Source organism: Pollachius pollachius, assembly GCF_949987615.1.
Source record: "Pollachius pollachius genome assembly, chromosome: 4".
Taxonomy (NCBI): domain Eukaryota; kingdom Metazoa; phylum Chordata; class Actinopteri; order Gadiformes; family Gadidae; genus Pollachius; species Pollachius pollachius.
In genome coordinates this window covers 18,704,926-18,722,603 of record NC_136937.1, presented here as the reverse complement: position 1 = coordinate 18,722,603, position 17,678 = coordinate 18,704,926, and the positions used below count along the sequence as shown (strand labels likewise).

General features: G+C 42.3%; 2 protein-coding genes across 2 annotated transcripts; both read right to left on the bottom strand.

The window, feature by feature from the left end:
* Positions 1 to 1,307: 1,307 nt before the first annotated feature.
* On the bottom strand, positions 1,308 to 7,787 carry cacfd1 (calcium channel flower domain containing 1). Its single transcript, XM_079734652.1, has 5 exons — positions 7,177 to 7,787; positions 5,193 to 5,265; positions 4,151 to 4,276; positions 3,655 to 3,762; positions 1,308 to 3,292 (listed from the first exon to the last, which is right to left on the bottom strand). Exons 1-5 carry the CDS (start codon positions 7,283 to 7,285, stop codon positions 3,211 to 3,213), a joined length of 498 nt encoding a protein of 165 aa, XP_079590778.1. The 5' UTR covers positions 7,286 to 7,787; the 3' UTR covers positions 1,308 to 3,210.
* Positions 7,788 to 8,315: 528 nt separating this feature from the next.
* ptcd2 (pentatricopeptide repeat domain 2) lies at positions 8,316 to 13,129 on the bottom strand. The gene is made up of 10 exons (XM_079735970.1): positions 13,015 to 13,129; positions 12,652 to 12,744; positions 12,437 to 12,566; positions 12,157 to 12,274; positions 11,969 to 12,047; positions 11,773 to 11,864; positions 11,404 to 11,517; positions 11,207 to 11,281; positions 11,007 to 11,117; positions 8,316 to 8,771 (listed from the first exon to the last, which is right to left on the bottom strand). The coding sequence occupies exons 1-10, from the start codon at positions 13,124 to 13,126 to the stop codon at positions 8,550 to 8,552; spliced, it is 1,146 nt and encodes a 381-aa protein (XP_079592096.1). The 5' UTR covers positions 13,127 to 13,129; the 3' UTR covers positions 8,316 to 8,549.
* Positions 13,130 to 17,678: the final 4,549 nt, after the last annotated feature.

Here is a 17,678-nt window from a genome sequence, read left to right as displayed (position 1 = left end):
ACGTTTAGAATATCCCTACATACAGTATTATGCTCTCACGCATACACAAACGCACGCACACACACTCGCACGCACGCACACCGACACACGCAGGCACGCACACACACAAACGCACACACACACGCACAAACACACACACACACACACACGCACAAACACACACACACACACACACACACACACACACACACAGAAAATAATTAGAGAATATATTATGTTTCCCCCAGACACGAGGGTTTCCGTTTTTATGTCTATGCATGAATCTCCCGCGTGCACGCGCACAAACACACACACACACACACACACACACACACACATACTCACACACACACACACACAAACACGGCTCAAATCAAGGCATTCTTTCTAGCGTGTGAGCAGACATATAGATATGGAATGTATGTGGTGGTTTAATATAATATAATCATGTCAGTTAAGACATGAAACCTTTAATGAAAAGGACCGACAATTACAAGGAAAAACAGTGCCGATGCGCCCCCTAAAGGATGGTCCTCCGTCTCATCTCCACAAGATGCTTTTATCATACCGCTGACGAGATGCATGGTAGTGTACAATTCCTTTAGTATTGTGTGTTCCTGAAACCGATCGCGATGGATAATAATGACCTGTCTGAGCAGTGTTGACCCACTTTGGAAAAGGATACAGAATGCGAAGGACAGCAGCATACTGACAGTGAAGAACCGCATCCCCTGTGGGGTGATGCTTTACACAAACATGTAAATACACACGAAGAGACAGAGTGCTGAATAGGGTATCATTGATAAGTAAATGATACTTAAGCAAACAAGTGGTAGTGGAATAAAGAAGAAAAGGAATAACAATAATCACATGCACTGACAAACTCTACTTGAGATCCTGTTTGAACCAAGGCGCTAAATCCCCATTGGGAAACTCCTCATGATGAGTGTAATGAGAAGTGTGAAGCCTCCAAACCTCTGGTTGTGTACTCTTTCTGTATTGATTGTTCAAGTCAGAAGTACATTATGATACAATGGCGTTTCAATATTGATGTTCCGTTTAAATAAATTGTGACCTTTTTAAATTATATGATTCCTATAACTTGTAGTCATACATTATTCATATGAATGTCCATCTGTTCATGACTAATTTAATGTTAAAGCTGACCGAGGGTTCCAGCTTGTTGCAAGATCTTTATTATTTTTAGTTTTTACAGAATCCCATCTTTATAATTCCCTTCACACCTATTCTGCATTAAAGCCATATTTGTTTGTACATTTTTCACATTATCCAATAGATGAAACACAACCAAAAACACAATTTAAAGACAGACATTTTATTTTTTGGAAATGAAAGAAACAAAAAAAAAGGAGACATGATAAATCAAATCAAATGCGGGCGCTTATAGTACCAGTATTGTCAGCCTTGTTTAATCCCCAAAGTCACAGCAACCACACAGTTCAAATCAAAATACATTTCATTCACATATCCCCTACTGCGCTATACGACATCAGATGTAAAGGACCATCGAATGTCAAACACATCAACGCAGTACCGCCGCTACAATCCTTAATGCCTGCTTACCGGTTAATGCACAAGGCCTAAACATTAGTTTAAGTTTGATACGCTGGCTCATTACGTTGTGTTCATTATAAAGCTACTACACATTCATTGGTATCCATTGCATTGCACACAAAAGGTCAGTGGGCATTGGTGTAAAAAGACCCAGCTCAGTGGGTAGGCTTCACTACACAACCGTAAGAGCCGTGTGCACAAGAGGGTTTAATGAGCAATCCCTTTTAACAAATAAAGGCAAGGCAAGTAACACAAACACTGTAAGGGAACGACAGGAACTCACTGGCTCCGCACAACGCAACCGGCCGACTACCGACAAAAGGCCAAACCACAGCCGCCATTGTGTTTGTGCATACACAACAAGTAGTCCCTGAATCAAGACACTTTTGGGGAAGGGGGTCGTGGGGGGATACTTAGGAGCACTAAATAAACAACACAGGGCTAACACTTAATCAAAACTCTCCCCTGAACACTACAAAGTTAAGAAGTATTTCAAAAGCATTTTTATAAGAGGCTTACATCGCAGGGTAGAGGCAGGAGTGTAGCGGCTGGGCAGTTCCCCTCCCAGATTAAAGGTGCAGGGTTCGCTTTCCCATTCTACCTGTAGATTCCCTATAGGGTACGTACCCTATCTCCCTAAATGCTTGTAGCTGGGATCACTGCAAGGTGTCTCCGGTATCTCAGACCACTGCAAGTTCCATTAGACGAAAGTGTCCGCTAAATGACTACAAAGTTACAGTGAATGGTAAGCGGCTTTGAACCAACAACCTGCAGCCAAAGTGTAAGTGCTGGCATCTTGAAAGCAGAAACACGAAGTCCACTGGAAAGGGATATCTCCACACATTCCACGTAGACTGACACAATGGAGTGGTGAAGATGACCGACGGTATGTAAAGGTCCAAAACTCTTTGACTGACCATGAGAGGACGTTTATAGAAACAAATCAAACAAAACATAAAACAGAATGGGTGCTGAAATTCTTCCTCTTTGGGAAATAGAATACATTCCTAATTGTAAACATTTCCCTGATGCCAACATGGACCTAGGCTGCCATCCAGAATTATCAACGCAAATCTACAAAGTATGTATTATATATTGATATATATATATATAATACGTTGATGCTCAAAAGTCCCTTATTGTAGTGGAATTAGTGTATTTCTTAGCATGTTTTTAAATCCGAATGGCTAACCCTGCATTTGGGCTGGTGAGTAACAATCAGGGCCAAGCCACTCTGAATAACATGCCTCAGTAAAGGTAGGATTAGTCAGGTAAACAATGTTTGATTCTGTTCAGATTTCCCTGAAAGGCTCATAGGTTCCAAGGAATACATTACACAGTTCACAGTAGCAAAAACAATTAAATAAAACCCCAAAATCTCAACTCAAGTCCAAAATTAAACTTAAAGAGGGATCTACGTGTACACACCACATAACGTTTATTCAGAGGGCTCGCACTGGGTCCGAACAACACAATGCAGCGTCTCAGTGAATAAATACAATGAGTTTGACAAGGTGGCTGTCAACCTATAAAGTTTAAAGGATGAAGGGACGGAGGGGGGAGATAGGGAGCGAGGAACCAAAATGGCGGGTAGGACCACTGTCCCTCTGGGGAAACGGAAAAAAGGCGAGGGGGATAAAAGGTGAGGAGAGACGTTCACTCGTCTGTGGTCCCGGTCATCTTCTCCTCGTCGCCCTGTTTCTGGTGCTGCAGGCGGGCGTAGGTGACCGCGTCTCCCCTGGGAGGCAGGGGAGAGACAGGGAGCAAGGGGGAGGGAGGGAGGATGATGCAGATAAAGGTTGTCAGTAAAACAAGCAGCAGGCAGTGTACAGCCCAGATAAGAGCAGCTCTAGTTAATAATAAACAACGTGGGGAGTGAAAGGTTCTGAAGGTATTAAATGCTGAATAACATGGATGATTTATTGAAGGATGCTGTTTGTAAATTGAAAACTAGTTTATTATGAACAATGAGCAGTCAATATTAGTGGTTATTCAAGCATTTAGAGAAAAATAAACATTATTTTATGCCTGGCTTCAATCAAAGTAATATGTTCTTTACACGTCTAACCATCTGATCTACGAAACGTAAGAAGAACATACTTTTTGCCGAGGGAGGCCAGGCCATACAGAACTCCAGTGGCGAAGGCAATGCCGTTCCCGAACAATGTTGTGATGGAGAAACTCAAGACCACAGGGAAAAGAGCCATTCTGCAGACACAGGGAAAGACAGCGCGAACAGGGCACACTCTAAGGTCAGTCGAGCAAGATATGGAATATACATTTTGTCACTAACAGAAACACCTAAGAAACTGACTGTTTTGAGCACTTGAGAGATGTGTTATTTCTACCACTTATACATCTAGAACGCACAAATAATATTTTGGGTTCTCTATTCAACTACCTTCTACTTTCTGATTCACTTGTTGTTAGAAACGTGTTGGCATTGTTTTGTTACTTCAATTCTTATTGCATGCTTCAATTGTTCTCAGACTCTCTTGTAAGTCGTTTTGGATAAAAGTCTCTGCAGAAATGACTCAATGTTAAAAATGTAACAGCAAAACAGTTCACCCTCTGTGGTTTTAAATGTCGTCCTCACCCACAGTAGAAGAAGGCCTTCTGCCAGGGCTTGAGTTTGTCGGCCCTGGCCGCGACTGCATTAGCAAACTCTATGAACTGGCAGCAAAAAGGGACTTCACACAGGAACAGGACGAAGGCATTCAGCCTGGGGAGAAGGCAGAGCACACATATCACCTATTGCTCTGTACACCACTTCAACACACAGAAGACAAACACTTACACTGAATACACTAATATAGACAATATTAAGCTGTGAATTCAGATCTTTTTTTTTTAAATGTTTTATTAATAGGGTGAGATTGACAGGTAGGTATGGGATAGGGGAGAGGACATGCAGCAAAGGACCATGGGCAGGAATCGAACCCAGTCAGTACTGGGCCTTAATGGTACGCGCTCTACCCGATCAGCCACAGGCGTACATGAAGTCAGAATTTGAATAGTATTTTATTTTGTGTTCTTAGAGTAATAGCAACGTTTAAATGCATTGGAAAGAACCACATCTACAACCACTTACCTCCTGTCAATATTTTCCCTTGGATTGTGGGCAGAGCAATAACTTGGTATTGTAATAAACAATTTTCCTAAACAAAATTTTGAAATAGAAAACTATAAATAAAGAAAACTTAGAGAAAACAGAAAGGTGTAGATGGAGATGGAGAAAGGGGAATGGGCGAGGCGAACACACATCACAACAAGGGTCATTGTGCCAGAGCTCATCCTTTCAGAGTGTCTGTTATCGGTTCGGCTTGTTGCTTCTATTCTATGCACAGCACACTTTCCATTTCAGTTTCATCAGCTCGTTATTTGACATTCATTAAACTCTACTTATTATGTTCACTTAATTGAATGCATATTACATTTAAAGAAAATGCATCATGAGCATTTGTCAGAACAATAATTTGTATTAATAATAATATATATATATATAAATATATATATATATATATAAAAATAGATAATAGATATATCAATAATGATTTGAAAGTATGAACTTAATTCCAAACATTGTAGTATCCAATGTACTGTTTGTTCCTTTATTATAAATTAAAGGCTGTACTTACACCATCCACACTCCAGCAGCGATGTTCAGGGGGTTCACAGTGACACACATCCACACTCCCGACACTGCACAGGCTTAGGGATTTAGACCAGAAATAAAACACATTACAACACAAACACAGCTAAACCTCCAACCAACCACTGGGTTTGGTTAGGACCAAACACAGAGAGGACAGCCAGGCAGCCAGGGTTCTCATGTATGAAATCATGTAAAGTAATCAGACTTTTTAAATTACATTTATACAATAAAATACTCAATCGAATGCTTTATTTCACTGCATAATGTATACTTACAATATATACAAAATCATTGACAAGTTTCACAGACTCATTCCTAAAACGATTTGAAGAGTAAATATAATTTCATGTATTCTATCATCAAGCCTTACAATGAGGAAGGAGTACACCCAAAAAACCCTGGATGGGCAAACACAATGGCTGTAGATGTGTGTTCGGTACTAGCCAATGTCTACGCGGAGGACAATGTTGTATTGCAGTTCACAGTTCCATACTCGGACTGCCACCAAATTCAACCAATAGGCCTTTATATACAACATAACAAATCAACTTTACCAGTTATTACCCAATGCCTTAGCTTAACAGTCCATCCAACACCTAGCTAGCATACATACAACTAAACTTTACAACCATCCAAATGCTTTCCAGAGGGTAGGTAATCAGTGTTTATCTAGTTGATCTTAACAGAGCTGAACTACAGCTTCAAATAAGCAATCCAACGCACGCAATTTCCCATCTGGTTTCGGGATGAAAACCATGGTCACGCTATTTCATGAAATGTGAGTACCATGGCAATCACAGATTAAGGTTAATATGGCCCTAACCTTAACCCTGAAAAGGCTTTGATGATAAAGACAATGCAATTGCAATTGTTGTTTCTATTTTTCAAATAGGCTCATCCCTGTCAAAATAGTGTTTTGAAATGTGACAATAATGTAAAACAGGTGTCTCATTGTGTTTGTTATATTTGACAAAACAAGTCAAATGCATTTGTTACACTGCATATACCACTCATTAGGAATGCAAAGTAAAACATTCTTGCAGAGATTTATGAAGAAGGACCACACAGATGTGCATTCACATGCTTTGTTGTCTACTAATCAGCTATCCAATAGTCATACTGACTTCATACTGATTGGAACAACCAACTCAACAATAACACAGACTTATCCCTGTGTGAACACACAAATAAGGCTACGCTAGGCCATTAACATTCACAGGTTTAAATCGAGAGGCAGCGTGTGCACTGTGCCCGTTGACGTTACCTTCAGACCTCTGTTAGCAAATCGAATGTATTGAATGACACTTGAGCACAGACACAGGCAGCATATAGTCCTGGCCTGATAGTCCCCTGGCCTCTGAATAATACAGAGCCCAGTGAAGGTGCAGCAGTCTGACAGGTGAATGTGATACGGCCACTGGCACTACAGAGTCACCCTGAGGGTGGAGCAGGTCAATAAGGCTCCAATCCTGCTGGGAGATGCTCTTCACATTGTGATTTAGGGAATAAATATACGTTTCTTTCTTCTGTTTAGAGTCCTTTTTTTTATGGTTTATTGTATAGATGGTATATTTGGGCACGTTGAAAAAAAAGGGCACAGCACAACACTACACTACACTTTGAAACTAGTAGTTGATAGCTACACGCTGCCATGCCGTGCACTGCTGTAGGGAAGGGACAGAGTGAGGAGACAAAGCCTTGCTTAGATAACAGAGCAGTTGATAACCAATGCAGGAGACGAGAATGACTCGTCTTGTTATAGACATAAACGCTGAACTTAACAACACAATTCAAATTGTACATAGAACAATAAGCTCATTTGATCCTGGCATCTTCAGCAAAAGCTCTGAACCTAGAGGTTGTGGAAGTGACTGTATGTCAGAGAGAATATGTAACTTAAACCATCCTTGAAACTTCATAGTGTACAAGAGACAAGACAAGAGAAACCAACTCGGCCAAGTACTCACATATCCCTCCTAAGACCCCTGCGATCTTGCAGAGCCACCGGTACCACCAGGTCATGCCATCGTCCTCGGGGACGCTCTTGGTGGGTGCGGCGGCTTCCTCGGCGCTCATGGTGGACTGCTGGCCCCCAAATATATTATTTAGACCCGAAACACACAATACACCTGACAGCAGCGAGCGAGTCCGTTTAACCAGCCTGCTGGGTCTAACCTGGTCGACGGGACCTGAAGATCAATATATCAATGTGAAAACAGATGATCCGTCTGTATATCTGTCTCAACTGGCTGTCAATAAGCAAATTCGATACAGATGTCCAATTTGTTCCCTCCTGGTATGGAGCGATTTGTGGTCCGGGGATGCTACGTTTCTAAACCTCGCAGCACTAGTCTGCTAACCATAAAGGCTAAAGAGTAACTACTGCCATGTGGCGATCAGCAGCGGCACTCCGCATCGGGCCTGAGGCGATCCAGTTAGTGTATAGAAAATGTTCACTATTCTTGTAAATATAAAAGGTCTGACTTGACTGTCAAATGCGTCACCCTGTTTTCCTGAAAAGCTGACGCTATCCCTTGTTCTCCTCCCGTCGTCGCCCCTTGACAAAAGGTAAGCCTTGCGCCGAGGGAGGGGTTTGCTGGAAGTACGTCATCGTTTGTTTACGTGTGGGGTTTTTAGACTGGGAGATTATCCTGAACTGTATCGTTATCCAGCTTTCTGAAACGGAACTTCCGGTTTACAACCACCACTATGAGTTGTTTACGCGCATTGACAGTCCTTGAGTGCACTGTGAATTCACAAGAACATGACAAGAACAATAGCTAGAACAAGGAGAATAGAGATAGAGCTGTGTCTTAAACCATGGGATAACATCCGAAATATGTAAAGAAAAAGGATATCCCTCTACCGAAAGTCCCTCTATGCCTAGCAGGCAATGCATAGAGGGATGCCCCCTAGCAGATAAATACACGTTACTGAATCCTGTTCCGGGAGCTCCGTCGGGAGTTGAGAACGCCTGGGAGCGAGGTTTTGAGTTAAGCGTCAGATAATTGTCTGTGGTTCGAATAAAATTATTAAAACAAAGACATTTTGTTAATAATGATCTCATATCTTTTTATTAACATTTCTGTACATGTTTTTCAATAATTGTCCCTGCCAATATTAATGACAACTGACAACAAACAACAAAAATAAAATTTGTTTGTAACAATGTTTATATTAGTATCATGAGGTTCACAAAATCATCTAACAAATAAGGAGAGATGTAAGTCAACCTCTTTTATGGAGGTAGATGGGACTTCAAACAGCCAAAGTATAATTGGCCAATTGTTCAAACTAATCAATAAAGAATATATAATATATATAAGAAAAAACACTGCCATCACTCCAACAGCAGAGTGGACTGTAAGGGCCTAAGAGTCCGCCGGCTCACTCTCCTGTCCTCCACCACGTGGAGGGACTTCCTCCTCCCTGGTGGTGTGTGACAGAGCATGTCATCCAGAGTGCGCTGCGTCACCTGACCGGCCTTCTGGAGGGCTGACACCATCTGCTCCACCCTCAGCTGGTGGGGTCCGTCTTCACTCCGCAAGCGTAGAAGCTCAATCTGGAAAAACAGTTTAAAGATCCCATATCATGCTTTTTTGGGTTAATAATTGCATTTGGGGATCCTTCTAGAGTAGGGCTACATGCATTGTGGCAACCCGGCCCCAACCCCTCGGGCCAGGCGGCCCAGGGGAGAGGTTGTGGAGGGCGTGTACCGCCGGTATCCAGCAGACGGAGCCAGAGGGCGCCAATTACGTCACCCTAATCGGCCGAATAGAGAACACCTGCGGAGAACGAGGAGGAAGGGGTACCCTTTAAAAGGCTGTGTCTCGGTGTTCTTCATGGGAGGAGTTGGAGACACGGGAGGAGCAGAAAACCCCCAGGGCCCAGTACGGACGAGAGGACGTTTGGACTTAACTGAGCCATTCCCGGGACGTCCAAAGGAGGACGCACGCCGGACAAGGATCGCCGCCGCAGATCGGAGCCCCAGACGGGAGCAACCTCCCTCTTCCGGGACGAGACCGGCTGGTCCAGAGAGACCAGAACATTGACCCTTTTTCATGGCTCACGGAGCCATAGTATGATTGTCGTTTACCCAGCGTTGGACCCTCATCCACACGTTTTTCTGTTCAAGCACAAATAAATGCCCTTCCGGGCTTTGAACGAGCAGTGACCTGTGGTAATTTCTGCCTGACCGAGATATTCCTGGGGCCGGGTCGCCACAGCATGTATGTCAAAAATACCCCTTATTATTCTTACACTGTTGATTTCTGCAAAACCAAATTTTGGCATCTTTCAAAAACAGTCTGATTTGTATAATGCCGCTTTAAGCCCCCTCTCCCGAGTAGCCCAGTCAGCTATGATTGGACAACACTCCAAGTCTGCTGTGATTGGTCGAACGCTTTGCGCACGTGCCTGCAAATTCACACCCGAGAAGTTGTAAACATTGCAGGTAGCCGGGAGGCAGGACTTCTGCTCTTCAACACTGTCCACTTACATCACACTATTATGTAAGTAAGGTTTGAGTGCAAACAAGCTGTTTTTACACACTTATTGAGGGGCGTTCTCGGTGGGCGTGAATAACCCCCTGGCTCGCCTCCGACTAACATCTTTCTAGCTTAGCAGATGTTAAACAGACGTCATATAACAGTCTAAGGCCCCGTCCACACGGAAACGATTTTTGTGTAAAAATGCAGAACTCTTATACGTTTGGGCCGACCGTCCAGATGGACCCGCCTTTTTGAGTGCCTGCAAACACACTTTTTTAAAACCAGATCCCAGGGTGGAAAAGAGAAAAACGGCCCCCTGCGTTTTCGTGTTAGGATTCGTGTGGATGCCAGATATGCAAACGATGACGTCATCCCCCCCCCACCAGGTGGGCAACGTTAGATTTCTGTCTAATTTGTTTTGTTTGTTTTGTTTTGTATTTTTGTGGGTTTAAATACAGCCCCTTGGTAAATTCAATTACTAACTGTACATTAAAAACTATTTTCTGCCCAATACAAGGTTTAGCAACTGCTTTCTCCTCCTTGACTATGTTTGTAAACAGCGTGCAGGCTTGATGTGCATGCTCAGCCTCGTCTTCTTCCTCTTTTGGTGGCGAACCAGTGTCACATACTGTATAGGCCTTGAATATGTTCTACAGCATTTCTACAGCTAGATGCGTTTCTGCAATGAGTCCATTTTTATGGAGAAATTCCTGAAATGCTGCCGAGGAAAACGGAGGGGAAAAGATCGTTTTCGCCCGTTGACGGGGCCTAGAAGTAAGGGAAAAGTCCAAAAAGCATAACATAATCCCTTTAAAATGTGATGGTGGTGAGTCGAGAGTTGAAAAGAGAGGAGAGCAGAGAAGGGTGCAAGAGATATTAAACAACCAAAGATCTGTTCTTCTGACAACAAAAGTTTTGTCCCGCTTTGTCTGAAATAATCGGATAATTTTGAATTAACAAAATTAAGCAGGAAACATGTTTTCCATTCACTTGCAAATGTCTATTCTGCTTCACTTTTTTATGTTAATCTACACATCCATCATGTCCTTATTATTAGTATATGTCCTTACATGTTAAAAGGGTTGATATCATGCCACCAGGTGTGAGTGTGATTACTCCCTGTGTGCCACTGTGACATCACTATTGATCGTGTCCACCTAGATGTATGCTGGATAGATCAATCCACCAGCCTACCCAGTGGACTGTGGCAAATGTTGCTTTTCTATCCAGATTTTAAAAAGGCTTGTCTGGTGGAATGATATCCCCCCCTTTAAAAATGATCAGACAGAAATTTATGTTTCACTCACCACTTCCTTGGCGAACTCCAGCTTCTTCACAAAAGGCGTTTTTGGTGCCACGGCCGCAGAAAGCACAGAGTAGGCTCCCGTCACGGCTCCGGACATCGCCAGCATAAAGACCTACAAACAAGAAGGAAAGCACTCTTGGGTACAACAATAAGAGAACAGATGAAACAATGGTATGGTACATGGTGATTTGCCAGTCTTACCTTCAGGTTTTGACACAGTCTGCTCTCCGCGTTCGTGATTTGTGAAAATAAAGACTGTGCCTTCTGAGGGTCATTCTTGAGCAAAAAAGTAAAAGACAACAGAATTAGCAAAGTATTGCCTTGAAATACCATGCAAACAGATACTAGACCGAAGACTATAAGATACCAAATGGTTTATTATCTTATAAGAAACCCACCTGTCGAAGGGCTAGTGCCACAGCAAAGCAGTATGCATGGCGGGAGATGGACCGGTCCTTGGCCTGGCCCTCTTCTATCAGAGTAGTGCAAGTCTTAAAGGATTCTGGAGTATTCTGTACAAAGCAAACCATGCATCAATCTACTCACCTGTTCCAGGTATTGTTGAATGAAACCAATGCTCTGGCCTAACAACCTCAAGAGTCATTTTTATAATATCAATAAGAAGCACCATCGGAAATGTATTGCCAGCTTTACAAAAACAAATAATTAGTCTTGGCAAGCTGGTTCAGGGAATGAATACAACATTAAGCCATTCAGTGTGCAGATTTAGAACTTGCAATTTCTATATGGATCCATTGGATTCCTACCAGTTTATAGCAGGTAGCAAAAGCAAGCATATATGTGTCCTTATTGAATGCCACCCCCTGGCTCTTCATCTCTCTCAGTATCTCCATGGCATCTGCAACCAACAACGCGTTCTCCATTAACAAGGCACATGACCAGCGCTTTGTTTTGAACTCAGTTTGCATTTGAACTCCCTGGCAGTTTGCTACGGCCACTTACCCTCATAACAGCCTTTGGTGAACAACATGTCGACGGCGATGTTGAAGGAGGTGGCATCGTTGAAGAACCCTGTCAGGTTCTGTTGGGCAGAATAGGGAGAGACATTTATTGAAATGTTTATATAAGGTGACTATGGTTCACCTTATATAAACATTTGGACTATGGACTATGGTTGTGTGTTAAAGTACCTTATCTGTAATAGTAGCAGCAGCCATCTCCTCCAAACCCATCTCGTAACAGAGTCTCATGAAGAGGGGACCAAATTTAAACTCCCCAAAAGCAAAGTTTTTGTTTTCTGCGTGATACCTGGTGAATTGCAGACATGCCAATCAGTCAAGTAAAGTACACGCACAAATATACGTTTCATGTCTAATCACCATGCGCTGAGCCCATGCATTTGTCTTAAATAAAAATGTGCATCTGCATTTCTTATGTTTTATTACATTATAAAATGTGTTCAGATTGTACCTATGAATAGCATCTTTGGCTGTGACCATGTCACCTACAGACTGGCACAAGTGAAGGAGCAGCCTCAGTTCATCTTTAAGTATCAGCTCATTCCTCAGCAGTTTATGATGGAAAACCTGAACATAGTTTCCTGTAAAAAAATATATATATTAGACTTAAGATAAGGATGTTGAGGTTTATTAAACAGTTGGTTCAGTGCAATCACGACTGTTTACCTTCTGGCCCCGTGATGAGATGAGCCACAGAAAGCTTCCTCTGTTGAAAATCTTGTAGTTTTACAACGTCCTCTGATAATAGATTCCTTTTTGCTGAATAAAAGACACGTGTTGTCATCTCGATTATCTAGTAATTGTTCAGTGGCAATAATAGCTTTTCCCCGATATATCAAGAGTTAGTGCATGTTAGTGTATGTGCTATATTTACACTTACAAAGCGTTGACTAATGTTACTGAACCTGACTTATTCAGAACATGTGCGTAAACAAGGTTATGACATGCCACTGCCACTGTCACTCACATTGTGATCATGGATAGCTCACATGTAGAACATATACAGGAGACATGCACATATTGTCTTACGTCCTATAGTGCGATCCATCCTGCCTAACCTCCTGAGGTCACAGAGGAGTCCTTTGGGTGAAGCGTGCAGCAACGACCTGCAACATCTTCCCAGTCTGCCCAGCGCCGCCATAGCTCCAACGGACTGTACCAACCACATCACAACAAAGGGTAGCCCCGGTCAAACCATTGTTTAAGACGCGTCAAACCACTGTTTTTACAAGTATAAAATTAAAAATATGTCAAGTTTATGATGTAAATCTATTATTTGACCCTAAAAGTCAGAGGTTATTCGAGCCTATATATTCTATGTAGTAATATGCTATTCAAGATATTGGTATGAACCAATATGTCAGCGCACTGTCGGATTGCACCTATTTTACTTATATTTTTGCTTTCCTTGGCTCATTATGGGGATACGTTGTATTAATTAATGGTAAAGACATGTATCAAGACGTGTTTTATATTTTTCTGCTTTGGAAAAGCGTGCAGCAACGACCTGCAACATCTTCCCAGTCTGCCCAGCGCCGCCATAGCTCCAACGGACTGTACCAACCACATCACAACAAAGGGTAGCCCCGGTCAAACCATTGTTTAAGACGCGTCAAACCACTGTTTTTACAAGTATAAAATTAAAAATATGTCAAGTTTATGATGTAAATCTATTATTTGACCCTAAAAGTCAGAGGTTATTCGAGCCTATATATTCTATGTAGTAATATGCTATTCAAGATATTGGTATGAACCAATATGTCAGCGCACTGTCGGATTGCACCTATTTTACTTATATTTTTGCTTTCCTTGGCTCATTATGGGGATACGTTGTATTAATTAATGGTAAAGACATGTATCAAGACGTGTTTTATATTTTTCTGCTTTGGAAATGTTGTGTAGTGTGTTACGCTTCGCCAGGAGATTACTTTTACTTTCCAGTAGGTGATACTGTTTTACCAATGTCAGAGAACATCTATGCTACTGTCAAACTTCAGGTTTTAGGGTGGCTGAACCAAATGTACCAGATCTGGTACCACTACATCTTTATCCACCACCCCCCACATTCACCCACCACCTATTATAATAAAACATTGGTGTATTCTGAGCTTGAAGTGACCTACTTTTATTTTTTGAGATGAACAGAAGGTGTATTACCTGTTGTCTGAATCTTAGGAAAATAGTAGACTGCAAAGTCGTTTCAATTTGAGTAATTTTAGCGAATACACGTCCCAAAATATCACTTAATTTGAATATTTGCCGCCTTCATAGCCTGGACTGGTAGTCCTAACGACAGGGGAGGGGGGACTCCCTTCCTTTGCCCTAGCAACATGATTTTGCACTTCCGTCTGAGATGCCTCATAGCCAATCAGACACAGGCCTATGATAATTTATAGCATTTGGTATTTTCCTCCCCCTCAATCGCTCTCCTCTCTCAATCTCTGATCAATCTATCAGTCGAAAAACCTCTCCCTCCCTCCTCCCACCTTATCTCTCTGTCTCTGTCTCTCTCCCTCTCTCTCTCTCTCCCTCTCTCTCCGTCTCTCTATATATCATGATCCCTCTATATCTCTCTCCCTCCTTCTCCCTAGCAATGCATCGCTATAACTCTGTTTCAATCTCTCTTTATGTTGCGTGTGTACTGCCCATGACTATGAACACCTATCTTTGTGTTTGTGATGGTGTGTTTATAAAAGGTATCTTGGATGCACCCAATATCACGTATCCACATGACATGTGAAGTGTATAGTACATATGATAGGCACGGCTTGAGTCTTGAGGAAGAACAGGAAACCAGTGTGGACAGACTGCATATGCCACATACACACTCGCGCACATGTACACACGCACACATCTTTGTTAACGGATTGCGCAAGTTCTTACCACGCTTAAGGGGAATCACTTTCTGCAATTAAGCATCTTATGCTGCCACCGTGCTTACTCAGCAGTTCCTCCTGCGTGGAGCACACAGCGCGGCGCTGCAGCGGCGGCGGCGGCCTCTCTGCCCACACACCCCCCGCTGAGGAGGCTGTGGAAGAGGAAGCCGCTGGTAATCAGCTAAAGGGCATCTTCAGTGTTGGCAGCGTGCTCCACCCATTCCTTCCCCCATAATGGCAATCCTCCAACCAGCCTGGAGAGCAATGGTGTGCTGAATAAGAAGTCCATCCAGCGAGTAAGCCTGAGCATTTTGCATGCTATGTTTCATCAGTTCTGCTGGTTGACCCGACACTATGATATCAATGTCAAGAAGGAGCTTCAAAGGATGCAGTCTGTCTCCCTGTTTGTCTTTCTGTCTGTCTGTCTGTCTGTCTGTCTGTCTGTCTGTCTGTCTGTCTGTCTGTCTGTCTGTCTGTCTATCTGTTGGCCGCACAATCTGTCTCTACCTCACTTCCTCTACCTGTCTGTAGGTAAATCTGTGTGTGTGTCTGTCTGCCTGCATGCCTTCATGTATGGCTGCCTGCCTGTGTGTCTGCCTTTCTGTCTGCCCACCTGTCCGTCCAACTAATGTTCAGACAGAGGGTTCGCACAGAATGTTGCTTTGTTTATTTATTTTACCGCCATGGATGTGTGTTTCCCATCGTACCCCTCATGCTCCCCCTGGTACCGGGACCGCCCTCATCTTGACAGACAGCAAGGTTCTGCTCAGAATCATTGGGCCGCTTTCATTTATCCTAATGTGGCCTTCCCCATGATTCTGGCTGGATAGAGCCTGTGGTGTTCCACAGGTGTCTCTTCTAAAACCTATAGACAGTGCACCAGATGTCACTCAAACTGTACTGAATATTTAGATACTTGTTTACCTCTATCATAATGTTTGCATGTATTTTTTACTGCACATATTCTGAATGTACATTATATTTTGTTTTTGTATATTTGACAACTCAAAATGAATTGTATAGGGTAATCGTTTTAGCACCGGATAGTAACCGGAAGGTTATGAATGAAATGTCCTTAGAAATTACTATGTTGGCATAAAACTGCTGAAACTCATTAGCGACAGAGGTAATTATTTATTGATGATAATTTATGATAATTCACAAAAATGTATAATCTCTTTAATTCATAGGAGAGGTTATTCTTAAAAGTAAATGTACAAGTTACTTAAAGATACATTTCGCAAAAATGCAATTTGTCAATGCCGGTAATTATAAGAACTTCTGAATGGCTGTATTAAAGCAAGTGCGGTAGTAGCTCAGGAGGTAGAGTGGGTTGGCTGCTAATAGCAAGGCTGTTAGTTCGATCGCCGGCTCCTCCTAGCAGAGTGTCGAGGTGTCCCTTAGCAAGGCACCGAAATCTTACTGCTCTCGCCGAGCTGGCTGTCGGCTTGGTTGACTCCACCATGCATGTGTGCATGAATGGGTGAATGGCAGGCAATATTGTAAAGCGCTTTGGATAAAAGCGCTATATAATTGCAGTCTATTTACCAATTTCCAACATCAACCCAGTATCATCCAGCCGTCAAAGTTGTTGCGAACACAGGCTTATCATACCTGAAGAAGGAAGAAGGAAAAAATATTCTACGCCTTGAAATAAGTACCTTTAAAGGTGCAGTGTGTAGGATTTAGGGGGCTCTAGTGGGGGGGTTGCAGATTGCAACCAACTGAGAACCCCATCACCCCTTTTCTTCCCAGGGACCTAGCTATGGTGGACTCTAAGGTGACAGTATGTGCTGTTGCCAAGTACAGAGGGAGGAGGTCATGATTGATTTATAAATTGTATTTGTTTATTTAGTTAGTAAAACTATAGTTCATAGCTTACAAGTAAGAAAGCAAGAAAAGAGTTTTATCTATTGTCCGTTCTGGGTTACTACAGTAACATGGCGATGCAACATGGCAGGCTCTGTGAAAAAGGACCCTCTTTCTACGTAGATATAAAGGGCTCATTTTAAGGTTACGAAAGCACAATGACTCATATTTTCATTGGGTTATACCCTAATTAAATCATACTTGTGAATTTTATATTCACTTTCTGCTAAGTCCCTTCTGCTAGATGCCTCTGTTTGGCATACTGCACCATTAAACAATCGTAATGGACATAAGGGAACAGAGACAAGAAAGAAAGGGTATTAATATGATGAAGAAAAGATAATGCGCAAACAAACTAATCTAGCAATTTCTGAAAAAGTAAAAATGCTGGAAAAATATTGAACTGGAGAAGTTAGCATGATTAACATGGTATTTCTACATCGAGTGTGTCTCATGACTTTAAAATGTCTGGCAAATGGAGCTTGCTGTTGGCACAACAGGGGTGGCTGAATTAGTTACTGATTAGGGGCCATACATTCGGTGGAAAGATTGAACTTGTGAGTGAGATGGTGAAAGGGCTTACATCTGGTACATATTGTCGATAGTATTTTCCCCTCTCATCTCTTCCAGTTTAACGGACACTAGGAATCTGTTTTCATATGGAAATATTGTGAAAAAGAGTTCAAAGGGATCATTCACGAGTTGTAGTTTATCAAATGTCCAGTGTTTTCGTGGAAAAATATTCGATTATTTCTTTGTGGTAGGAACTCGAGGGAAAAAAAATTAAGGCAAGGAAAGCAGAAACACAGACTTTACAGTTTTTTCCGCAACAAATTTTATTGTGGTACTTTTTTGATCATTTTTTCTTTTAAGAAGTGTTCCCTTTACAGCACATTTCCAATGAGGTTAGAAGAGGTGTTTCAACGCGCACACACACACACACACATA

Bases quoted from the DNA above. Each gene is read 5' to 3' on its own strand.
- cacfd1 (XM_079734652.1), bottom strand. From the start codon at position 7,285: ATGAGCGCCGAGGAAGCCGCCGCACCCACCAAGAGCGTCCCCGAGGAC. The intron at 5,266-7,176 runs GTGAGTACTTGG...TAAATCCCTAAG, and splicing joins AGGGGTCTTAGGAGGGATAT to CCTGTGCAGTGTCGGGAGTG. The intron at 3,293-3,654 runs GTATGTTCTTCT...CCTGCCTCCCAG, and splicing joins CTGGCCTCCCTCGGCAAAAA to GGGAGACGCGGTCACCTACG.
- ptcd2 (XM_079735970.1), bottom strand. From the start codon at position 13,126: ATGGCGGCGCTGGGCAGACTGGGAAGATGTTGCAGGTCGTTGCTGCAC. The intron at 11,518-11,772 runs GTAGGAATCCAA...TGCTTTGTACAG, and splicing joins TTGCTACCTGCTATAAACTG to AATACTCCAGAATCCTTTAA. The intron at 11,118-11,206 runs GTAAGACTGGCA...TCTTGTTTGTAG, and splicing joins GACTGTGTCAAAACCTGAAG to GTCTTTATGCTGGCGATGTC.